The sequence below is a fragment of the Heteronotia binoei genome, chromosome 10, assembly GCF_032191835.1.
Source record: "Heteronotia binoei isolate CCM8104 ecotype False Entrance Well chromosome 10, APGP_CSIRO_Hbin_v1, whole genome shotgun sequence".
NCBI lineage: Eukaryota > Metazoa > Chordata > Lepidosauria > Squamata > Gekkonidae > Heteronotia > Heteronotia binoei.
The window spans coordinates 11,569,405-11,594,557 of NC_083232.1; the positions used below are offsets into that span (position 1 = coordinate 11,569,405).

General features: G+C 49.8%; 1 protein-coding gene and 2 non-coding genes across 3 annotated transcripts in view; 2 read left to right on the forward strand and 1 right to left on the reverse strand.

Annotated features, from left to right (window-relative positions):
• Window positions 1–5,634: 5,634 nt before the first annotated feature.
• GARS1 (glycyl-tRNA synthetase 1) overlaps window positions 5,635–25,153 on the reverse strand; it is a 60,227-nt gene continuing 40,708 nt past the window's right edge. Inside the window, 8 exon segments of the mRNA XM_060247994.1 lie at window positions 5,635–5,977; window positions 9,750–9,940; window positions 12,130–12,223; window positions 14,402–14,511; window positions 14,937–15,022; window positions 18,445–18,585; window positions 20,938–21,050; window positions 23,253–23,417. Of these exon segments, the coding sequence (XP_060103977.1) occupies window positions 5,852–5,977; window positions 9,750–9,940; window positions 12,130–12,223; window positions 14,402–14,511; window positions 14,937–15,022; window positions 18,445–18,585; window positions 20,938–21,050; window positions 23,253–23,417 (1,026 nt within the window). The 3' untranslated portion in view covers window positions 5,635–5,851.
• On the forward strand, window positions 17,648–17,719 carry TRNAT-CGU (transfer RNA threonine (anticodon CGU)). The gene has a single exon. It is a non-coding gene; the product is annotated as a tRNA-Thr (tRNA).
• On the forward strand, window positions 18,059–18,130 carry TRNAT-CGU (transfer RNA threonine (anticodon CGU)). Its single transcript has one exon. It is a non-coding gene; the product is annotated as a tRNA-Thr (tRNA).

The window sequence follows — 25,153 nt, forward strand, 5'->3', positions numbered from 1 at the left end:
AACAGCTTGTAAATGATCACCAACGCAGGCATGCGAGGCTTCTGAAAACGCGACCGAGATCTTGTTCTCAGACTCCGGTGGGATCAGCTCATGGCCTTCAAATGCCGCCTCTTGTCCGGGTTGCACACTAGCTCTTTGGCCGTTAAAAGGTTTAATTTCCTCCTGTTGCTTTCTCAAAAGGGGGGGGGGGGGAGCAAAGACAGGCTAACGGCTGAGCGAAACAACAACTGCGTCCACCCTGAAGGGAACCTGTCTGCAGACTTCAAGAAGGCCCTGGCTTGTTACCCAATCGCCCTGCGCATGAATATGAAAGCGAGCCAGGCAGAACTGGGGGCTCTCAGCCACGGTGTTGTGCTTCAGCCTCTCATGCATATGAATGAGGTGTTTTGTGGCCCTGGCGGGCAAAGAGGCAGGTGGCAGTCAAGAGAAGACGCTCGGTTCGAAGGGGGATTACACTTGAGGAGATAGGAACTGCCAAGAGCATCTGTCTGCGTTGCGAAGTTAAAAGAATTAAAAAGGCAGAAATGAAAGACGAGCATTCGGTCGGGGGAAACGGACATGTCGCATTGCTGCCCTCTGGCCTGCCGAACCAAGGAATGAATGGTTGTAAGAGTTAAGAGTGATTTCCCCAGTCACACTTGATTTACACGGGGGGAGGGGCATCAGAAGGAGGAAGAGGAAAAAGAAGATGATGATAATGATGATGATGATGATGATATTGGATTTATATCCCGCCCTCCACTCCGAAGAGTCTCAGAGCGGTTCGCAATCTCCTTTACCTCCCCCCACAAACAACAGACACCCTGTGAAGTAGATGAAGATACTGGATTTTATATCCCGCCCTCCACTCCGAAGAGTCTCAGAGTGGCTCACAATCTCCTTTCCCTTCCTCCCCCACAACAGACACCCTGTGAGGTAGATGAAGATATTGGATCTAAATCCCGCCCTCCACTCCGAAGAGTCTCAGAGCGGTTCGCAATCTCCTTTACCTCCCCCCACAAACAACAGACACCCTGTGAAGTAGATGAAGATACTGGATTTATATCCCGCCCTCAACTCCGAAGAGTCTCAGAGCAGCTCACAATCGCTTTTACCTTCCTCCCCCACAACAAACACCCTGTGAGGTAGAAGAAGATATGGATTTATATCCCGTCCTCCACTCCGAAGAGTCACAGAGTGGCTCACAATCTCCTTTACTTCCCCCCACCCCACAACAGACACCTGTGAGGTAGATGAAGATATTGGATTTATATCTCGCCCTCCACTCCGAAGAGTCTCAGAGTGGCTCACAATCTCCTTTACCTCCCCCCCCACACACACAACAGACATCCTGTGAGGTAGATGAAGATACTGGATTTATATCCCGCCCTCCGCTCCGAAGAGTCTCAGAGCAGCTCACAATCTCCTTTACTTTCCCCCCCCCCCACAAGAGACACCCTGTGAGGTAGATGAAGATATTGGATTTATATCCCGCCCTCCACTCCGAAGAGTCTCAGAGCGGCTCACAATTTCCTTTACCTTCTTCCCCTCACAACAGACACCCTGTGAGGTAGAAGAAGATATGGGATTTATATCCCGTCCTCCACTCCGAAGAGTCACAGAGTGGCTCACAATCTCCTTTACTTCCCCCCACCCCACAACAGACACCTGTGAGGTAGATGAAGATATTGGATTTATATCCGCCCTCCACTCCGAAGAGTCTCAGAGTGGCTCACAATCTCCTTTACCTCCCCCCCCCACACACACACAACAGACAGCCTGTGAGGTAGATGAAGATACTGGATTTATATCCCGCACTCCGCTCCGAAGAGTCTCAGAGCAGCTCACAATTGCTTTTACCTTCCTCCCCCACAACAAACACCCTGTGAGGTAGAAGAAGATATGGGATTTGTATCCCGCCCTCCACTCCGAAGAGTCACAGAGCGGCTCACAATCTCCTTTACTTTCCCCCCCCCCACAAGAGACACCCTGTGAGGTAGATGAAGATATTGGATTTATATCCCGCCCTATACTCTGAATCTCAGAGTCTCAAAGCGGCTCACAATCTCCTTTCCCTTACTACCCCACAACAGACACCCTGTGAGCTGGGTGGGGCTGAGACGGCTCTCCCAGCAGCTGCCTTTTCAAGGACAACCTCTGCCAGAACTATGGCTGACCCAAGGCCATTCCAGCAGGTGCAAGTGGAGGAGTGGGGAATCAAACCCAGTTCTCCCAGATAAGAGTCTGCACACTTAACCATTACACCAAACTGGCTCTCTTCCAATTTGGATTTATCCCCCGCCCATCACTCAGAGTCTCCGAGCAGCTCACAATCTCCTTTCCCTTCCCCTCCCACAACAGACACCTTAGGAGACAGGTGGGGCTGAGAGAACTGCTCTTGAGAGAACAGCTCTAAGAGACCTGTGACTGGACCAAGGTCACTCCAGCAGATACAAGTGGAGGAGTGGGGACTCAAACCCGGTTCACCTAGATTAGAGTCTGCACACCATGCTGGCTTTACGAGCTCACCTGCCTCTCTTCACGTGACCCAGCATGGCATAGTGGTTGGAGTGCTACAATAGAATCCTTGGAGACTCGGGTTCGAATCCCCACCTCTACCATGGAGGCTTCCTTGATGACCTGTCACAGGCTGGCCTACCTTGCAGGGGCCTTATTCTGAGAAAATGGAAACAGGAAGAACAGTGTTCTTAGATAGTTTGGCTCTCAGCTGAGAATAGCGCACACATCAAAGAACACACCTGGCAGCACGTTCTCCTAACTAGTGCCTGTAGCTGCATTAACAGCCACACTTGTAGGGTTGCCAAGTCCCTCCATGTATATGCAGTGTGATGACATCACCTGGAAATGATGTCATCGCACCAGGCACATCACACAGAGGATGCTCTAGGATTCGTGATTACCGCGATTTCTAGAGCATCATTCAGTAAAACTCTGTGGTGCCATAGTTTTTTACCACAATTCCTAGAGCATCCCCCACATGATGACGTCACTTCTGGGTGATGTCATTGCACTGCACGGCCTGTGCGGCGACAGGGCTCTCCAGGGACAGGGATCCCCCTGGTGGCCTCCTCACTGCCTCACAAGCCACACCCCTGATGCCAAGCCACACACCCCGATGCCAAGCCACACCCCCGATGCCAAGCAACACATCCTGATGCCAAGCCACACCCCCTGGTGTCAACCTGGAGGACCCTCCACCCTCAGCGGGAGCTGGGCAGCCCTACACAGTTGTGAGAGCCAGTTTGGTGTAGTGGTTATGAGCGGCAGACTATAATCTGAGAGAACAAGGTTTGATTCCCCACTCCTCCACATGCAGCTGCTGGTGTGACCTTGGGTCCGTCACAATTCTCACAGAACTGTTCTTTCAAGAGCAGTTCTTTCAGCCCCACCTGCCTTACAGGGCATCTGTTGTGGGGAGGAAAAGGGAAGGGAAGGCAATTGTAAGCCGCTCTGACACACAGGAGGCCTGCCGGGTGACCTTGGGCCACTCACAGTTTCTGTCTCAGGACTCTCTCAGCTCAACCCATATATTCCCCAGGGAGCACTGTGTAGAGAAAAGCAGGGTATAAAAACCTCCCCAAGGAATCCCAGCCTCTGAAGAATAATTTTACAAGTGCCTGGAAGACACGGATGATTGAAAGCAGGGGTTAAAGAGAAGGAAAAGACTGCAGATTGACACCCTGCCCTTCTCTCTGAAACAGAAACTCAGAGCAGCCTATAATCTCCTTTGTCTTCCTCCCCCACAACAGACACCCTGTGAGGTGGGTGGGGCTGGAGAGGGCTCTCCCAGCAGCTGCCCTTTCAAGGACAACCTCTGCCAGAGCTATGGCTGACCCAAGGCCATCCCAGCAGGTGCAAGTGGAGGAGTGGGGAATCAAACCCGGTTCTCCCACATAAGAATCTGTGCACTTAACCACTACACCAAACTGGCTCTCCAAACCTGCACATATGATATGCACTATGCTTAGGAAGCCATTTCGTATGCTTGGCATTTATTAGGTTGCTTTCATGCATAATGGCTTGGGGCAATGTATGTAACTAGAAAGCATTTTTGGGGGGAGGAGAGAAATCCTTTTAAAAAATCCAACTAAAAATGAACACAAGATGAACATTCTGGCTCAAACTCTTAATTACCAGTTGAGCAATGGACGGATTGAACAGCAGTTGGGGAAACAAATGAGTCTGATGCCTCCAATTAATTAGAGCTTCCTTTTCAAGCTTCTAGGTGCAACCACTGAGAGGCCAATGGAAATCTCTAGAAGAAGATATTGGATTTATATCCCGCCCTCCACTCCGAAGAGTCTCAGAGCAGCTCACAATCTCCTTTACCTTCCCGCCCCCCACAACAGACACCCTGTGAGGTAGATGAAGATATTGGATTTATATCCCACCCTCCACTCCAAAGAGTCTCAGAGCGGCTCACAATCTCCTTTACCTTCCTCCCCCACAACAGACACTTTGTGAGGTAGATGAAGATATTGGATTTATATCCCGCCCTCCACTCCGAAGAGTCTCAGAGCGGCTCACAATCTCCTTTACCTTCTTCCCCTCACAACAGACACCCTGTGAGGTAGATGAAGATATTGGATTTATATCCCGCCCTCCACTCCAAAGAGTCTCAGAGCGGCTCACAATCTCCTTTACCTTCTTCCCCTCACAACAGACACCCTGTGAGGTAGATGAACATATTGGATTTATATCCCGCCCTCCACTCCGAAGAGTCTCAGAGCGGCTCACAATCTCCTTTATCTTCTTCCCCTCACAACAGACACCCTGTGAGGTAGATGAAGATATTGGATTTGTATCCCACCCTCCACTCCGAAGAGTCTCAGAGCGGCACACAATCTCCTTTACCTTCCTCCCCCACAACAGACACCCTGTGAGGCTAAAGGCTAATAGCCATTGATGGACCTCTGCTCCAGATGCTTCTCAGTTCAGTTCAGTTTATTATTAGTCATTGACCAGAACGTTTTAGTCATCTAGAACAACCTTAAAAATACCTTACAAAGTCCCACATAGAATCTGCATGTTAAAATTTGATGACTTGAGGGTTATAACAGAAAAAAAAGAATTTAAAAGATTATTTAACCCTTTAAATATGTTTCTCTAATCCCCTCTTGAAACTGGCTATGCCTGTAGCCGTCGCCACCTCCTGTGGCAGTGAATTCCACATGTTAATCACCCTTTAGGTGAAGAAGGACTTCCTTTTATCAGTTCTAACCCAACTGCTCAGCAATTTCATGGAGTGCCCACGCATTCTCATATTGTGAGAAAGGGAGAAAAGGACTTCTTTCTCTACTTTCTCCATCCCATGCATAATCTTGTAAACCTCTGTCATGTCACCCCGCAGTCGATGTTTCTCCAAGCTAAAGAGCCCCAAGCATTTTAACCTTGCTTCATAAGGAAAGTGTTCCAACCCTTGAATTGTTCTAGTTGCCCTTTTCTGCACTTTTTCCAATGCTACAATATCTTTTTTGAGGTGTGGAGACCAGAATTGTACACAGTTGTGTTACAGCACGCCAACAGTCCACAAGTAGAAGGAAACGCACCAAATATCCAGTGCGGCTAGGGTGCCAAAGGTTTTGTAAAGAACGCCAGCCTTAAAGCTGGGCAACGAACGCAAGCCAACGCAAGGCAATTTCATTCATTTTATTTGCAGTTACTGGAGATGGAAGTTCAAATTAGGCAGCCATGTGGGGGGGGGGGGGGGGGCAGGGGGAAATAACCAAAACATGTCCCTGGGCACGCATAACAATGCGGTTTTGAAGAATACACGTGAGAAGTTTTATATTAACATGAACAGTAAAAAGTGGACTTCCTCGGTGAGATTGCCTTTGCCGGATCCGGACCTTCATTCCTCAATGGTATCCTTTTTGCCTGTCTCTTGTCCCTCAAAGAGCGGGTACTTCACCTCCACGTCGGCCCAAGTCGTGTGGCCGCTGGCGAGGTCCCGGACGATTGTCGGAAGCTCGGAGATCTAGAGAGAAAGAAGGGCGTTGAGAGTGGAGGGGATCTCTCCGTGTACCACAACCCATTTGAGGGAACGTCAAGCGCCCTGCGTGGTTTTGTCCTCTCCGGACTGTACCACTGAGCAAACTGAGATGGACGGCTATGTGACCGAAGGACCCCTATAACCGGAGCCTGGCCTTGCTGGCTCCTCCTCCCATTGAAAGGAGGTGAGAAGGGATAAATTAGCGAGGGGCACAAGCAGCGTTCCCTTTAAGGTGAGTTAGTGTGAGCTAGCTCACAGATTTTTAGCCTCCAGCTCACACATTTTTGTCTTATCTCAGGAAGGGTGACCCCAGAGCACACTGATTTTTCCAGTAGCTCACAACTTTCATGCCAGTGTGTAATCTGATGGGCTCCTGAGCTGTCTCGTAACTTTGCGGCTCAACATTAGGAAGAACTTCCTGACCGTCAGAGTGGTTCCTCAGTGGAACAGGCTTCCTTGGGAGATGGTGGGCTCTCCTTCCTTGGAGGTTTTTAAACAGAGGCTAGATGGCCATCTGACAGCAACGAAGATCTTGTGAATTTAGGGGGAGGTGTTTGTGAGTTTCCTGCATTGTGCAGGGGGTTGGACTAGATCAGGGGTGGCCAACGGTAGCACTCCAGATGTTTTTTGCCTACAACTCCCATCAGCCCCAGCCCCTGGCCATGCTGGCTGGGCTGATGGAAGTTGTAGGCAAAAAACATCTGGAGAGCTACCGTTGGCCACCCCTGGACTAGATGACCCTAGAGGTCCCTTCCAACTCTATGATTCTAATTAGGGACTCTTGACCTGGATGGCCCAGCTCACACTCGATCTTGTCAGGTCTGAGAATCTAGGCAAAAAGAGGTTTCAGCTCAACATGATGAAGAACTTCTTGACACTTCGGTGGAACAGGCTTCCTTCTCGGGAGGCGGTGGGCTCTCCTTCTTTGGAGGTTTTGAAACAGAGGCTAGAGGGCCATCTGACAGCAATGCTGGTTCTGTGAGCCATTCTAGACTGAAGCGCCAGTTTTCAAGCATTTTGGAGACTTTTCTGTCCCGTTTATTTATCCATTGGAAATTCCAACAGCTGAACGCAATGGAAACATCGCTGCAGAACTATTCAGAGCAGTGTACCTGGAGAACTGTTCCAGAACTAGTCAGAGAAGTGTACCTTTTGCAAAATTGTGATTTATGGAGCACCCAAGGCTAGAAGAGAGACTGACACAGGAGTAACCAAGTCGACTCCCTACACATCAGGATTCCTCTACTGGAATTCTATTGTTCGGGAATTGTATATTTAAGCTTTCTATGGACTGTTTTCAATACTGATGAATATACTTAATTATTTGGTCACTACAGCCATTTTGGTTGTTTTGTTTGGTTCTGTGAATTAGGCAGATCGCAGGAAGGAGGGCGGGGTGGGGGGGTACTAGCGAATTCCCTGCATTTGCAGGGGGTTGGACTAGATGACCCCATGGGGTCCCTTCCAACTCCGTGATTCTAGTATCTGGATGGGAGACTACTAAGGATTCTAGGAATGCTGCGTAGAAGCAGGAGTTGGCAAACCACCTCTGCACGCCTCTTCCCTTGAAAACCCTCCGGAATCAGCGCTTCACACACGTAAGACAACATCCCTCCCTCTTCTTGCGCCTTCAGCTTTGGCCTTGTTTTTATGTCCCTGTCAATAGCTGAGCCTTCTGTTCTTACCCGGGAGTCCCTTTCTGCACGGGCAACTTGATCCCCAGCAATTGCTCATCTTGGGCCTGCATCGTTCAAGAGCTGTTCGTCCACCACCCTGGTACAGGGCCATAATTAGACTCCCTCCATCCTCCACCCTCTGAGAGGAGAGGAAGCCCACCCTTCATATCTTTCTACCGCCTAGGGCAGGGGTGTCAAACATGTGGCCAGGGGGCTGAATCAGGCTCCCGGAGGGCTCCTATCAGGCCCCCGAGCAATTGGCTCTTGTCTGCTTCCTTCTCCCCATCTCCTGCTTCTCTCTGCATCTCAGCTTGCTTTGCCAGGCTTGCTCAATCACACAGGAACTACAGAGCAAAACCTCAATTTTTCTCCATTGGCTGAGGCTCCTCCCCCCTCCTGGTCCCCTGGGTTGGGAGGGAAAGAGCCAGAGCTCCCTTTGCCCAGTTCCCTGGAGCCCTTGGGAGAAATACAAAGAAAGCACCTTTAAGACCAACGAGTGCTAAGCTTTTAAGCATGCTTTATTTTTATTTTATTTTTTTTAAAATTAACTGTGTTTGTCTGTGTCCTTTATAAAGTTTTTTTTATCTCTGCTGCCTAATCTTAAATAGATACGCACACGGCCTGGCCCCACAAGGTCTCATTTATGTCAGATTCGGCCCTCATAACAAATGAGTTCGACAGCCCTGGCCTAGGGGTTGCCAGGTCTGTGTTGAAAAATACCTGGAGACTTAGGGGTGGAGCCAGCACAGGGCGGGGTTTGGGGAGGGGAGGGGCCTCGGCATAGCTACAATGCTGTAAGGTCCGCCCTTCCAAGCAGCCTTTTTCTGCAGGGGAGCTGATCTCTGCCAGCTGAAGCTCAGATGTAAAAGTGGGAAATCTCCAGGCCCCACCTGGAGGCTGAAAATCTGCTGATTCAGAGTTGATGACGCAGCTCCTTGAAAGGCAGGAAAAGCCTCACCTCTCAAAGCGGAAACTGTTGTCATTCAGCCGCTTTAAGGCAGTCTAGGTCCAAACTGGGCATCAAACCAAAGCCTTTGCAAATTCCAATCTCGCTGGAGTCAGGAATGTTTTCAGCCGATAAGCCTTCCTCAGCTGGCAATACCGAAAGAGGCGGAAGCCTTTTGCTGGAGAAGCTCGGTGGCGACCCGTTTTCGGTCTGAGATATCCGCACGAAGCACGGATCAGCTCTGAATGAGACCGTAGCAGGCTATCCTAATGGTTACGGGTATGTTACAGGCAAGGTTCCCTCTAAGCTGCAGAGTCTTGTGAGCAAGAATTCTACTTTGTGAGCTGCTGGCCTTAAAGCTGTGAGCTACTGCATTAATTAATGTGCTCTAGGGCATTAATGTGCTCTAAGACAAAAAGGTGTGAGCTAGAGGCTAAAAATCTGTGCGCTAGCTCACGCTCACTCAGCCTAGAGGGAACACTGGTTACAGTTAGGTCCACCTGGAAGCTGACCATCCTACTACCGTACCTTTTATTTTTTAACTGAATTGTTTGTTGAATTAAATTCTACAGCGAACACTGACACAAATTATTAACCACCTTCTTCCATTGATCTTCCATAACAGGGGTGGCCAATGGGAGCTCTCCAGATGTTTTTTGCCTACAACTCCCATCAGTCCCAGCCATTGGCCATGCTGGCTGGGGCTGATGGGAGTTGTAGGGGGGAAAACATCTGGAGAGCTACCGTTGGCCACTCCTGTTCTATAACATTTGTCCGCATTTCACAACAGAAAACATTCTTCAATTAATCCACGTACAATTAAGACACCTATGCTAACCAAGCATCGTTTTCTGTTCTGAATCTTATTATCTTTCATCACCCTGTTAATGCCTTTCATCACCCTCTTAATGCCAATTTCATTTTACCCCCTTTTGGTCCACTTTCCACTCCATACCGATCCAAGTATTTTTAGTCCGTTTCAATTCAATTTCATACCTTTGTTGGCGTTTTTAAAAACACTGGTGATTTAGGGGTATTGTTAGTCTCCGCCCGCCCCCGCCAGGTGAGCACGCCATGGCCAGACAGTAAGGCCAAAGGAAGCGGAACTTCCAGAGCCACCGAAAGGCGCCCTTACCTCTGCCCGTATCTGGCGCATCGAGTCGCGGTCCCTCAAGGTAGCCGTGTGGGGGTCCCTGTTGACGGTGTCGAAGTCAATGGTGATCCCGAAGGCCACGCCGATCTCGTCCGTGCGGGCGTAACGCCTGCCGATGGAGCCGGAGGAGTCGTCCACCTTGTGAGAGACGCCGTTTCTGGTGAGCGCTTCGGCTGGGGGAAGGGGAGACAGCAGAGAGGTTCGTCGTTCGGATCGGTTTCGGTTGTTGCAAGAAGATAAGACACAAGTCTCAGAAGGGGGAAGTACGTACGTGACCCCAGGCCAGGGGTGTCAAACATGTGGCCTGAGGGCCAGAGCTGGCCCCCGGAGGACTCATATCAGGCACGCAAGCAACTGGCTGTCATTTGCTTCCTCCTCTCTTCCGTGCTTCCTTCTGCATCACAGCTTGCTTTGCCAGGCTCGCTCAATCGGGCAAGAGCTACAGAGCAAAGCCTCTATTACCTCTGCTCCCTGGCATGACATTTTATGACATACACGGCCTGGCCCGACAAGGTCTCATTGATGCCAGATCCGGCCCTCGTAACAAATGAGTTTGACACCCCTGCCCTGGACAGTGTAACGTGCTTAGACTAAGACGACGACTGCAGATTTGTAACCCGCCCTTCTCTCTGAATCAGAGTCTCAGAGCGGCTCACAATCTCCTTTCCCTTCCTCCCCCACAACAGACACCCTGTGAGGCGGGTGGGGCTGGAGAGGGCTCTCACAGCAGCTGCCCTTTCAAGGACAACCTCTGCCAGAGCTTTGGCTGACCCAAGGCCATTCCAGCAGCTGCAAGTGGAGGAGTGGGGAATCAAACCCGGTTCTCCCGGATAAGAGTCCACGCACTTCACCACGACACCAAACTGGCTTTCTATTAGAGCTATCGATGACCCAAGGCCATTCCAGCAGCTGCAAGTGGAGGAGTGGGGAATCAAACCCGGTTCTCCCGGATAAGAGTCCACGCACTTCACCACGACACCAAACTGGCTCTCCATAGAAGCCTTTACTTATAGATTCAGGTGGGCGGCTGTGTTGGTCTAAAGCAGCAGAACAAAGATTGAGTACAGTGGCACCTCGAAGGCCAACCAAGTTTTATTCACGGTATACACTTTGTTGGTCTTAAAGGTGCCACTAGACTCAAGTCTTTTCTTATGGAAGTCAAGCACACGCTCCTTTTACTTAAACCACGGGATATGTGTATCTCCTGCCCTGAGCCTTGGGGATAATGCGGAATATCACTTTTTTTAAAAAAAACCCAACCTTAACAAAACCAGGAAAGCCTAACGCTTCCTTGTAATCCAGGTAATACCCAAACCTTCTGCTCACCTAGAGTCAGAATCTAACTTCTTGCACACCCATTCGGCTTGGAATGGACAAAGAAGTAAAACTGCTCGCACCTTCCGGATTTGATGAGTGACTGGGGGAGTTATTCTAGCAGAACCACAGAATGACACAAGGGGGCACTGCAGAAACAGGGCAAGGAGGGTGCAGTCTGGACACAAGCCTTCAAAATGGACAGGGATCTATAGCAGGGATGGCCAACGGTAGCTCTCCAGATGTTTTCTGCCTACAACTCCCATCAGTCATGCTGGTTGGGGCTAATGGGAGTTGTAGGCAAAAAAACATCTGGAGAGCTACCCTTGGCCATCCCTGATCTATAGGGTAGAAAGAAGCTGCCTGGCTGTAAGCCTCTTCTTTAATCTCCTCTAGTCGCAGAGCTTTTATGGCAGGCTTTTGGAAGGAAGGAAGGAGGGAAGGAAGGAAGGAAGGAAGGAAGGAAGGAAGGAAGGAAGGAAGGAAGGAAGGAAGGAAGGAAGGAAGGAAGGAAGGAAGGAAGGAAGGAAGGAAGGGAGGGAGGGAGGGAGGGAGGGAGGGAGGGAGGGAGGGAGGGAGGAGGGAGGAGTGCAAAGAAATCAACTTTAACTGTAAATGCATTTTCTAAGCTGCCAGCTGGCTTGGCTTGAAAAAGGGATTTAAAGAAACAAATGCCTTCTCCAAGTTGGCCAACAAGGCAGTGGGGGGCTTCGAGAGCCACACAATATGTGTGAAAGAGCCACATTTGGGTCCTGAGCCGCAGTTTGGCCACCTTTGTTCCAGCCTAAAGCACAGCTTGCCCCCTCCCCAGGGGACAAGCTGCACTTTAGGCTTCTGCAGAAGACCGTGGCTGAAACTCCCACGAACCGGAATCCTGGAGTCCCAAAGCCCCTCCTGCTCACGAGGCTTCCTTGCTCCAAGATCACAAACGTATCTTCAGACAAGCAGGGCTGGGAAGGCGAGCCCTTCCCTCCAGCTTTCCCGAGCCCTCCCCCCACAACCCGCCAATGCTCTCAACCGCCCAGACCCGGCATCGGGGGCTACTCACATAGTTCCTTCACAAAGGGCATAAATTCCTGGTTTTGGCTCAAGGGAAGGACGGAGCATTTGAACGGAGCCACGACAGCGGGGAAGCTGAAGTACTGTTGCAAAGAGAAGCAGGAAGATGTTGGCGCACGAGACACTCGTGGTTAGAACGTCAGAGAAGCCATATTGGATCAATGGCCCATCCAGTCCAACACTCAGTGGCCAAAAACCCACAAAAAACCAGGTGCCATCAGGAAGCCCATCAGTGGGGCCAGGATTCTAGAAGCCCTCCCACTATTGCTGCCCCCCTCCCCTGCACCCAAAAAAAACCAGGTGCCATCAGGAAGTCCATCAATGGGGCCAGGATTCTAGAAGCCCTCCCACTATGGCTGCCCCCCTCCCCTGCACCAAGAATACAGAGCGTCACTGCCCCAGACAGAGAGTTCCAGCAATATCCCAGATGCCCTGGCAGATGACGCAGACTGATCTGCTCCCTTTAAAGCCTGCGCAAGGGGCAGATCTGTTTCATTCCATTTCCCCTTCATTGGAGTTGCGTGGGAATTGGAAGTATAAGCAGAGGCATCAGCTCTGCGTGCAGAAAATTCCAGTTCTGCCATTCGGTTGTGCTGTGTTGGATCTGACAATCTGATCGGAGAGGGGAGTCTCGCAGAATTTAAGTTCGACTGCTCACTTAAATACTCCTTCAGGTAGTGGAACGGGAGAGCCAAAATGATACCAGGAAAGCATCAGGCTTACAGAGTTAGGCAGACTGGAACTACCAGAGGACTGAGAGGGGGAAAGGCGGAATCTGCACTGACTCTGTAAGCCTGTGCTTCTACCCTGACTCATCTGCACTGTAAGCCTATGCTTCTACACTGACTCATCCGCACTGACTCTGTAAGCCTGTGCTTCTACACTGACTCATCCGCACTGACTCTGTAAGCCTGTGCTTCTACACTGACTCATGAGTTTCTAGCAATCTATATACACTTCTGGCTTTTAGCACTCTATCCATACCTTTCCAGCTCTAATTTTGGAAGTCAAAAGGTCTAGAATTTTTTCTAGCATACATGCAGACATGGGATTCTTAGGGCTGGTTCACACAATACAGCTTTTCACTGACATTCAGAACTGGAAAGTGTGTTTTGACTATAATGTGTGTAAGTATTCTGCACCTTATCCGGCGTATCAACAGGACATACTTTATGTATGGTGGTAAATACAAAGCGTAAGAACATGAGAGAAGCCATGTTGGATCAGGCCAGTGGCCCAGCTAGTCCAATGTAAGAACATAAGAGAAGCAATGTTGAATCAGGCCAATGGCCCCTCCAGTCCAACACTCTGTGTCACACAGCAGCCAAAAAAACCAGGTGCCATCGGGAGGTCCATCAGTGGGGCCAGGACACTAGAAGCCCTCCCTCTGCCCCTCCCAAAGCACCAAGAATACAGAGCATCACTTGCCCTAGACAGAGAGTTCCAACAGTACGCTGTGGCTAATAGCCACCGATGGACCTCTGCTCCGTATGCTTATCCAATCCCCTCTTGAAGCTGTCTATACTTGCAGTCGTCACCACCTCCTGTGGCAGTGAATTCTATGTGTTAATCACCCTTTGGGTGAAGAAGTACTTCCATTTATCCCTTCTAACCCGACTGCTTAGCAATTTCATTGTGTGCTCACGAGTTCCTGTACTGTGAGAAAGGGAGAAAAGTACTTCTTTCTCTACCTCCTCTGTTGTTGTCGTTCAGTCGCACAGTCGAGTCTGACTCTTTGCGACCCCATGGATCTCTTTTGCCGTCCCCTTCTCCTTTTGCCTTCTCTTTCCCAGCATCAGGATCTTCTCCAGGGAGTGCTCCCTTCTCATTGGGTGGCCAAAGGATTCGAGCTTCTCTATCCCATGCATAATCTTGTAAACCTCTACACTCTGTGTCGCACAGCGGCACTTAGGTGTCGTCAGGAGGTCCACCAGAGGATCCAGAACTCCAGACGCCCTCCCACTGTTGCCCCCCAAGCACCAAGAATACAGAGCATCACTTGCCCCAGGCAGAGTATTCCATCTATACTTGCAGCTAAGAGCCACTGACAGACCTCCTGCTCCATATACTTATCCAACCCCGCCTTTAAGCTGCTTATGCTTGTAGCTGCTACCACTTCCTGCAGCAGTGAATTTCCCGTGTTAATTAAGCTGTTTTGGGTTCCCAGTAAGAGAAAGGCAGGGACTAAACGAAGCAAAATAAATTTGGAGAGAAAACCAGCACTGCAGACCCCTTGTAACGGATGCTGCAAGAAAGCTTACCGTTCGCTGCTCGTCTCCTTCCCGAACGCGGAACGTGTGCTCAAATACTGTATACATGATTCTTCCAATACCAAACGAGGGCTCGATCACGTTTGGAACAACTTCTTCCACTAGAAAACCAAGAGGATACATTAGGGTGGCACATGGATAAGAGCCTCACGGAAACCAGGACCAATATAACATAAGAGCAGTTCTGCTGGATCAGACCAGTGGTCCGTTTAAGTCCACCATCCTGTCTCACGCACTGGCCATGGGCCCATCCAGTCCAGCACTCTGTGTCACACAGAGACGAATGAAGGTGCCATCAGGAGGTCCAGCAGTGGGGCCATAACTCCAGAAGCTCTCCCACTGTTGCCCCCCAAGGACCAAGAATACAGAGCATCACTGAACCAGACAGTGTGTTCTATCTGTACCTTGGACCTTTGCTCCATATGTTTACCCAGTCCCCTCTTGTCACAATAGCCCCTTTAAGTGTGGAGGGAAGCAGGATGGACGTTGTGTGTATGTGGGGGAGGAAGGGGAAGGGAATTAATACCGTGCAAAGTTTTCTGGAACCTCTTCACGCTGACCATGTCCTTCGTCAATCGAAAAGTTTTCCCTTCAGTTTCAACAGTTATTTCCCTGCCAAGAAGAAGAAAGAGTTTTCAAGTCAGCGGCTGGGGGAGTGGGGGGGGGGTAGAAGGGAGGAATGAAAGGAAGTGAGAAAGTGGCAGCGGGCAGACAGAAAAGCAGCCCCCCTTCCCCCAAATCCAGCAGCCAGGTGGAGCTGCTGGAGGGCAAAGAGGCGTCACCTCCGCCAGATCCCTAACCTGGCTTTCTTTTTCCTCCCCTGACAAACAACAAAGTGAGCAGCTAAGGGCAAGGAAATGGACTAGAGCCCTTCTTGAATCTCCCGGAATGGAAGAGTCAGGTAGTCCTGGGGCTTCTCTAGGGGTCTGGATTCTACATCCCTAAACGAAACAGGAACTACTAATTGCATTTTCTTCTGGAAGTCTTATTTATTTATTAGATTTCTATCCCCGCCAAAGCAGGCTCAGGGTGGCTCACAGGCAAGAAAACACTCGCATAGTCCAACTAAAAAAGGTAAAGGTAGTCCCCCTGTGCAAGCACCAGTCGTTTTCGACTCTGGAGTGACGTTGCTTTCACAACTTTTTCACGGCAGACTTTTGACGGAGTGGTTTGCCACTGCCTTCCCCAGTCGTCTACCCTTTCCCCCCAGCAAGCTGGGGACTCCTTTGACCGACCTCGGAAGGAGGGAAGGCTAAGACAACCTGGAGCCGGCTACCTGAACACCCAGCTTCCGCTGGGATCAAACTCAGGTTCAAGCCGACCGCAGTACTGCAGCTTTACCGCTCTGTGACACAGGGCTCTACGTAGTCCCAACTAAACGGGCATAAACATTAAAACAATATGAACATTAAAAACAATACCAGTGCTATATCAAAAACCATCTAAATGTATTAATATAGTTAGTGAAGAAGAAGAAGATGATATTGGATTTATATCCCGCCCTCCACTCCGAAGAGTCTCAGAGGGGCTCACAATCTCCTTTCCCTTCCTCCCCCACAACAGACACCCTGTGAGGTAGATGAAGATATTGGATTTATATCCCGCCCTCCACTCCAAAGAGTCTCAGAGCGGCTCACAATCTCCTTTCCCTTTCTCCCCCACAACAGACACCCTGAGAGGTAGATGAAGATATTGGATTTATATCCCACCCTTCCCTCCGAAGATTGTCAGAGGGGCTCACAATCTCCTTTACCTCCCCCCCCCCCAACAGACACCCTGTGAGGTAGATGAAGATGTTGGATTTATATCCCGCCCTCCACTCCGAAGAGTCTCAGAGGGGCTCACAATCTCCTATATCTTCCTCCCCCACAACAGACACCCTGTGAGGTGGGTGGGGCTGGAGAGGGCTCTCACAGCAGCTGCCCTTTTAAGGACAACTCCTGCAAGGGCTATGGCTGACCCAAGGCCATTCCAGCAGCTGCAAGTGAAGGAGGGGGGAATCAAACCCGGTTCTCCCAGATAAGAGTCCACACACTTAACCACTACACCAAACTGAAGTATCAGTACTTCTTAAGTATTGGTCACTCCTAGGAGATCCCATCTGATAAAGGGAATCTCCTTGTTACTCAGCCTTGGGGCTGAGAGGGCTCTCACAGCAGCTGCCCTTTCAAGGACAACTCCTGCAAGGGCTATAGCTGACCCAAGGCCATTCCAGCAGCTGCAAGTGGAGGAGTGGGGAATCAAACCCGGTTCTCCCAGATAAGAGTCCTCTCACTTAACCACTATGGCTGACCCAAGGGCCATTCCAGCAGCTGCAAGTGGAGGAGTGGGGAATCAAATCCAGTTCTCCCAGATAAGAGTCCGCACACTTAACCACTATACCAAACTGGGTCTAGTGGTGGTGGAAAACTGTCTATTTTTTAGGAGGTGGGGGGGGAGGTGGTTTATAAACTGTAGCCCAAGCAGCTGCATTTCGCTTTAAAAAACAACCCCCCGCCCCCAAAGATCTCTTTAAGACACACAAACCAATACACAACACGCAACTCCTAATACACAGGCTCTCTTTCCACGTGGGGATGATGGGGTGGGTGTGGGTGTGTTTCCCCCTGGTCAACTCTCTCCGCCCCACAAAGAGTTTTATGAACTTCTATCATGTCATCCCAGCTGCGAATTCAAAGAACCGGGTAGACAGTCTGTTAAAACACTATAGTCAACTGATGATTTTTCAAATAAAGAGTGCCCTCTGGTGGTGGAAGAGGACCACTGACACAGGGGGGTCTGGGTAGATTCTGAACTTTCCCACAGGCCACCTTCTCCCAGAACAGGACAGCACAGGCAGGCTTGGGAAAGGGCACTGGAAAGAATGCAGAACTTCCGGGAGGTACACAAAAGAAGCAGGACGCTGTGGGGGAAACAAGAACAAATAGTATCCAGGCCAGGGAAACAACGTAAGAACATAAGAGAAGCCATAAGAACACCTGGTCTCAGGTGTTACTGGACTGAAATCTAATTGATTTTTAAGCCTTTGAAGAGCAACTGCTGAAAGGAGACGTGCTCCTATTCCTTGTAGGTTAGGAGGAGAGTTCAACTGAGCATGAAGAGGGACGGTGGCTCAGTGGTAGAGCATCTGCTTGGTAAGAAGAAGTTCCCAGGTTCAAACCCCGGCATCTCCAACTAAAAAGGGTCCAGGCAAGTAGGTGTGAAAAACCTCAGCTGAGACCCTGGAGAGCCATGAATGGGGCTGTGGCTCAGTGGTAGAGCTTCTGCTTCGTAAGCAGAAGGTCCCAGGTTCAATCCCCGACATCTCCAACTAAAAAGGGTCCAGGCAAGTAGGTGTGAAAAACCTCAGCTAGAGACCCTGGAGAGCCATGAATGGGGCTGTGGCTCAGTGGTAGAGCATCTGCTTGGTAAGAAGAAGGTCCCAGGTTCAATCCCCGGCATCTCCAACTAAAAAGGGTCCAGGCAAGTAGGTGTGAAAAACCTCAGCTGGAGACCCTGGAGAGCCATGAATGGGGCTGTGGCTCAGTGGTAGAGCATCTGCTTGGTAAGAAGAAGGTCCCAGGTTCAATCCCCGGCATCTCCAACTAAAAAGGGTCCAGGCAAGTAGGTGTGAAAAACCTCAGCTGGAGACCCTGGAGAGCCATGAATGGGGCTGTGGCTCAGTGGTAGAGCATCTGCTTCGTAAGCAGAAGGTCCCCGGTTCAATCCCCGGCATCTCCAACTAAAAAGGGTCCAGGCAAATAGGCATGAAAAACCTCAGCTGAGACCCTGGAGAGTCACTGCCAGTCTGAGTAGACAATACCGACTTTGATGGACCGAGGGTCTGATTCAGTAGAAGGCAGCTTCATAGGTTCAAGAACTATGCGGTACAGAGCTACACCGCTGCTTGTCTGCCGGGCTGTCAACGAAACCAATATATCCCAAGATCAAAAACTGGGCCCTTAGAACCAAGACATTCGTTTTTGGCTGGGGTGGAAGTAAGCGGACAGCAGTGCCCTAGTCGCCTCGGTCCGAGGGGCTCAGGTCTCACTCACCCTTTTTCATCCAAGAGTTTCTCCATCTCGTTGACGTAGCACTCGTCGCAGATGGCAAGGTATTCCAGCACCAGCTTGGCCTCCTTCTTGTAAGCCCTGCCGATGGCTCCCTTATTTGCCTCGAACTGCACTACGCTGACCGTCTTGTGCGGGTGGCGTTAAGGAATCCAAGCAGGGAAATTAGGGAAAACCAGTGCGGTGCGCATTATGCACCACTGAGCTAATTCCCACTTAACGACAACTCTGAGAATTTATGACCCAGCGAAATGACTTATTGGTTTTTTTTGTTTTTTTTTAAATAATGTCTTATTTTTGACAGCCTTGCTCAGGTCTTGCACACTGAGTATCATGATTGCACCCTGGCTACTGGACATTGATTCAGTGTGGCGACTTCAGTAGCAACATCTAGGTGAAGAGCTCACGGGTGTTTCTGAAGGGCTCGTGCTCCTTCCAGGCGCTCCCGCTGTGAAATGGGCAAGATCCTGGCCACACCAGTGTGGGGAGTTTCACAGGGAGCACAATAATCAGCGGTGAGTGCGGCTGATCTAGGTAGATAATTCCCTTACCTTTCCCTATGCTGCTCCTATGGGGACTGTTATTCCCAGCTTTTGTTTGTTCTGGGGGGTAGCACTTAGAGCATCGGGCTAGGATCTGGGAGACTCAGGTGCAAATCAGCCTAGCCTCCTAGGGTTGCTGTGAGGATAAAATTGAAGAGTAGAGAATGACGGAAGCCACTTTGATTCCCTGCAGGGGAGAAAGCTGGAGTGCAACTAAAGTAAATGAATAAGCTAACCAACTCATACCAGCTACACTAACAAAAATCAGGGCCACAAAGCTATAAACGGGATCGTGCCATTTTAGAAGACACTTCTGAAAGCTGTGTTACTTCCATTACTCATGAGGAATTGATCCCAATATATAAAAGCATATTCTGCTTGTGTCTTCCCTTGGGAGTTGTTTCCTACTATTGGGTACAAGTCCATGACAAGGATTCGTTTCAAGTCGGTGAGTTGCTGATTCTCCTAATAGTATCGTCATTCCTGATGAAGAGCCACCTATCCAAAGTATACTAATAGAACCAGGGGTGGAATTCTAACAGGAGCTCCTTTGCATATTAGGCCACATACACCCTGGTGTAGCCAAACCTCCAAGAGCTTACAAGGCTCTTTTTTGTAAGCTCTTGGAAGATTGGCTACATCAGGGGTGTGTGGCCTAATATGCAAAGGAGCTCCTGCTAGAATTCCACCCCTGTCCGTAACTGTATTGTTTTGTCATTAAACGTGTATCCAGGGCTTTTTTTTTTAGCAGGAACGCACAGGAACACAGTTTCGGCTGGCTTGGCTTCACCAAAGTGGCTTCCATCATTCTCCACTCCTCCATTTTATCCTCACAGCAACCCTAGGAGGCTAGGCTGATTTGCACCTGAGTCTCCCAGATCCTAGCCCGATGCTCTAAGTGCTATCCCCCAGTACAAACAAAAGCTGGGAATAACAGTCCTCATAGGAGCGGCATAGGGAAAGGTAAGGGAATTATCTACCTAGATCAGCTGCACTCACCGCTGATTATTGTGCTCCCTGTGAAACTCCCCACACTGGTGTGGCCAGCATCTTGCCCATTTCACAGTGGGAGCGCCTGGAAGGAGTATGAGCCCACATGTTCTATCCAGTGTGGTCTAATATGCAAATGAGTCCCTGTTTGGCTTTTCTTAGAAAAAAAGCCCTGTGTGAAACAATTGTAATGTCAGGGGTGTGGTCTAATATGCAAATGAGTCCCTGCTGAGTTTTTCCTAGAAAAAAGCCCTGTGTGAAACAATGGTAATGTCAGGGGTGTGGTCTAATATGCAAATAAGTCACTGCTGGGCTTTTCCTAGGGAAAAAAAGCCATGTGAAACAATGGTAAAGTCAGGGTGTGGTCAAATATGCAAATGAGTTCCTGTTGGGCTTTTTCTAGGAAAAAAGCCCTGCGTGCATCTATATACATATACTCGTGACAGTACTAACCCACGTCTTAGAATATCAGTATTCACTAACCCTTAGATATGCCGCTTGTATTTTTTTAAGGTTTGATGTAGAATAGTATTGGTAACAAGGGAGGTCACTTTGTAGGGGAAGCCACTGTGGGAAGCCAGGGTCTCATCTTGTCTCCCTAGTAACGGAAGATAGGTACCAACTGAAGATGTCCGTAAGTTGGAATGTGACCTTGAGAGACAGTAGCACTGAAGCCTGAGAAATAATTCAAAGACTTTAAAGTTGGAGAATTAGGCAGGAGGTGTGATGGGTCGTTAACCTGTGACCTACATCTGGATCGTAAGTTTAATTTTATAGCAGTCTGGCATGGCAGTAGCCTCATGTATACGTGCTACAAGCGTTTGCTCTCTGTTTCTTCATTAAAGCTTCTGCGTTTACTCAAGAAGTCTTGCAATGGATTCTGGGCAAAACGTTACACCTACCGGAAGTCTACCCTACCAAAGAACTGGGCTTATTATTCCTAAAGGATATGGGCTCCTTCAGAGGCTTTTCAGCAGCGAGAGGGACTTTGGTGGCCCTGGCGTGGCAGGAGAGGTCATAGCAGGAGCGGTCAGCACAGCCAACTATCTCGATCCACCCCTGAAAAAGAGTCAGAGATGAACACATTTAACCTCGTTCACTGGGCAGTCAGGCAGCCTGAAGAGCCTTCTCCTGAAAATACTTGTACACTGGGCAAGGAGTGTCAGCCTCAACAATACCCTGTCCTTAGCCATCTATTTGGGGAGGGACGGTGGCTCAGTGGTAGAGCATCTGCTTGGTAAGCAGAAGGTCCCAGGTTCAATCTCCAGCATCTCCAACTAAAAAGGGTCCAGGAAAGTAGGCGTGAAAAACCTCAGCTTGAGACCCTGGAGAGCCGCTGCCAGTCTGAGTAGACAATACTGACTTTAGGGAGAGACGGTGGCTCAGTGGTAAAGCTTCTGCTTGGTAAGCAGGAGGTCCCAGGTTCAATCCCCGGCATCCCCTACTAAAAAGGGTCCAGGCAAATAGACATGAAAAACCTCAGCTTGAGACCCTGGAGAGCCATGAATGGGGCTGTGGCTCAGTGGTAGAGCATCTGCTTGGTAAGAAGAAGGTCCCAGGTTCAATCCCCGGCATCTCCAACTAAAAAGGGTCCAGGCAAGGAGGTGTGGAAAACCTCAGCTTGAGAGAGCCGCTGCCAGTCTGAGTAGACAATGCTAACTTTGATGGACCAAAGGTCTGATTCGGTATAAGGCAATTTCATAGGTTCATATGCTCACCCCTTCAGATTTCAGCTTCAGAATTCCTTATCACATTGCAAGGGTATGCAAACACGTCCCTGCTGCTAAAATGGAAAAAATCTGACTACAGTATGCAAGCCCAAAATGTGAGCCCCGTACATTTGTGTAAATATAGCCATATATATGTTGCAACAGACAGCTCATATAAGGACATAGCACATCGGAGGACCACAGTTAACATGCATATTCTGACTGCATTTCACCATTCACACAAGCTTTTCGCAAACACCATAGGTGCCAAACTGAATTCAATGCATCTTCTCCACTGATGCTACTGCACGCTTCCACAAAAAGCTTAGCATGTGAAGAGGTAAAAATATTCCCAATTTAAAAGCTAGAAATTGATTTGACCAAGGTTACTCTGACTCCAGCATACAAATGGCCATTATCAGTGGCTGCGGTGAGCTCCCAACGACGGTTTGTGACAATATTTCTAAGCGGATGGCAAACCGCTGTTCAGAACTGACAAGGGTTGGCTCTTCTAAAAAGAGAGGCAGTAGAATATACACAGAATGGAGAACCGTGATGCTCTTCATCACATCTTGACTGATAGGCCGGTCTGGAACTAATAATCAGCCACAAGACATCAGTTGTCTCTTCATAATCGCAAGCCCCAACAGCCCCAGAGTTCCCTTCCAGCAACACTCTTCCTTAAGGTTGTGGCTTCAGTAAGAACAGAAAAAATCTTGGGATTACTGTTTGAGTCTGAAGCTACTGGGGGGGGGAAGGGTCAGGCCACTCTATTTAACCCCCCCTTCCCTCTGTTGGGCCCCTCCGTTGCACCAGAGGAAAAGGGAGGGGGAGAGAAACAGCGAGAGAGAGAACAGTGAGAGAGAATGACAGAGAGAGCGAGCGAGAGAGAGAGCTACTGCAAGGGGGAGAGCAAAAGAGCAGTAGAGAGAGGGGGGGAAACTGTGAAAGGGCAGCAGCAAGAGAGAGCGACACAGAGAGAGAGTGAAAGAGAGAACAACTGCAAGAAAGGAGCAGCGAGAGAGAGAGAGAGAGAGAGAGAGAGAGCCTGGGGCCCAACCAGAAATGAGCAGTCCACAGGAAAGAAGACACACTGTAAAATAACTCCCACCCCACCCCCTCACTCCATTTTTGATTTATTAAGGTGTCAAGCACATGATGGGAACTCTCCCCCACCCCCTTTTTCCTTTTTTTGGGCGACAGAGAGCTGGGGTCGGGAGGGCTGGTCACTGGAGGGAAGAAGCAGCTAAGCCCTGCGCCCCCCGCTCCCAACGATTGTTTTATCTCCCGGGCGCCTCCACCCCAAATGTTCTGGCTACAGTGCTGAGAGTATCCCCATCCAGAAAGTCCTTAGAAAGCCACATCATAAGACAACGTCACGGCCAGGGCCCTCAGAAGCAGCAAGAAAGGCTAGACAGCCGCTAGGCCCCAAGAAATCACTGGACACAAACCACTCCACTGAGCTAGCCTATAAAGCTCTAGGTGAAAACGGCGCAAGGCGTTCTGTTAATTCAAAAGCCTTTCTTCCCCCTCTAGCCGGCTGGTCGCTTACGTAGGATGTTTTGGACTCGGCATCCCAGCAATCGCAGGCGTAATGAGCCATCTCGTTCTCCATGTGCTGCCGAAAGCGGAGCTTGCTGGGGGAGATGCCGACTCTGATGAGGAAGAGGTAGATTCTGCCGATGAAGTAGCCCAACACCGAGTTATTGATGACGCCCTAGAAAAAAAAGGCACACTCCGGTTCAGAGACCACGTCTGATCATGGGCTGACGGTACCGCATCGCTTTGGACAGGGACGCATGAGATCTCGGTGGGCTTTTTCGGCATTCTAATGTTCCCGGCTTGAAAGTTCCTGTTTCTCGGTGTTTCTTCTTGTTCCCTGCACATTTTGCTCCTTCATCTACCTCACAGGGTGTCTGTTGTGGGGGGGGGGAGGTAAAGGAGATTGTGAACCACTCTGAGACTCTTCAGAGCGGAGGGCGGGATATAAATCCAATATCTTCATCTACCTCACAGGGTGCCTGTTGTGGGGGAGGAAGGTAAAGGAGATTGTGAGCCCCTCTGAGACTCTTCAGAGTGGAGGGCGGGATATAAATCCAATATCTTCATCTACCTCACAGGGTGTCTGTTGTGGGGGAGGAAGGGAAAGGAGATTGTGAGCTGCTCTGAGACTCTTTGGAGTGGACGGCGGGATATAAATCCGATATCTTCATCTACCTCACAGGGTGCCTGTTGTGGGGGAGGAAGGGAAAGGAGATTGTGAGCCGCTCTGAGACTCTTCGGAGTGGAGGGCGGGATATAAATCCACTATCTTCATCTACCTCACAGGGTGCCTGTTGTGGGGGGGGTGTAAAAGAGATTGTGAGCCACTCTGAGACTCTTTAGAGTGGAGGGCGGGATATAAATCCAATATCTTCATCTACCTCACAGGGTGTCTGTTGTGGGGGAGAAAGGGAAAGGAGATTGTGAGCCGCTCTGAGACTCTTCAGAGTGGAGGGCGGGATATAAATCCACTATCTTCATCTACCTCACAGGGTGTCTGTTGTGGGGGAGGAAGGGAAAGGAGATTGTGAGCCGCTCTGAGACTCTTCGGAGTGGAGGGCGGGATATAAATCCACTATCTTCATCTACCTCACAGGGTGTCTGTTGTGGGGGAGGAAGGGAAAGGAGATTGTGAGCCACTCTGAGACTCTTCGGAGTGGAGGGCGGGATATAAATCCAATATCTTCATCTACCTCACAGAGTGTCTGTTGTGGGGGGGGGGGGAGGTAAAGGAGATTGTGAGCCGCTCTGAGACTCTTCGGAGTGGAGGGCGGGATATAAATCCAATATCTTCATCTACCTCACAGGGTGTCTGTTGTGGGGGAGGAAGGGAAAGGAGATTCTGAGCCGCTCTGAGACTCTTCGGAGTGGAGGACGGGATATAAATCCAATATCTTCATCTACCTCACAGGGTGTCTGTTGTGGGGGAGGAAGGGAAAGGAGATTGTGAGCCGCTCTGAGACTCTTCGGAGTGGAGGGTGGGATATAAATCCAATATCTTCATCTACCTCACAGGGTGTCTGTTGTGGGGGGGGAGGTAAAGGAGATTGTGAGCCGCTCTGAGACTCTTCGGAGTGGAGGGCGGGATATAAATCCACTATCTTCATCTACCTCACAGGGTGTCTGTTGTGGGGGAGGAAGGGAAAGGAGATTGTGAGCCGCTCTGAGACTCTTCGGAGTGGAGGGCGGGATATAAATCCAATATCTTCATCTACCTCACAGGGTGTCTGTTGTGGGGGAGGAAGGGAAAGGAGATTGTGAGCCGCTCTGAGACTCTTCGGAGTGGAGGGTGGGATATAAATCCAATATCTTCATCTACCTCACAGGGTGTCTGTTGTGGGGGAGGAAGGGAAAGGAGATTGTGAGCCGCTCTGACTCTTCGGAGTGGAGGGCGGGATATAAATCCAATAT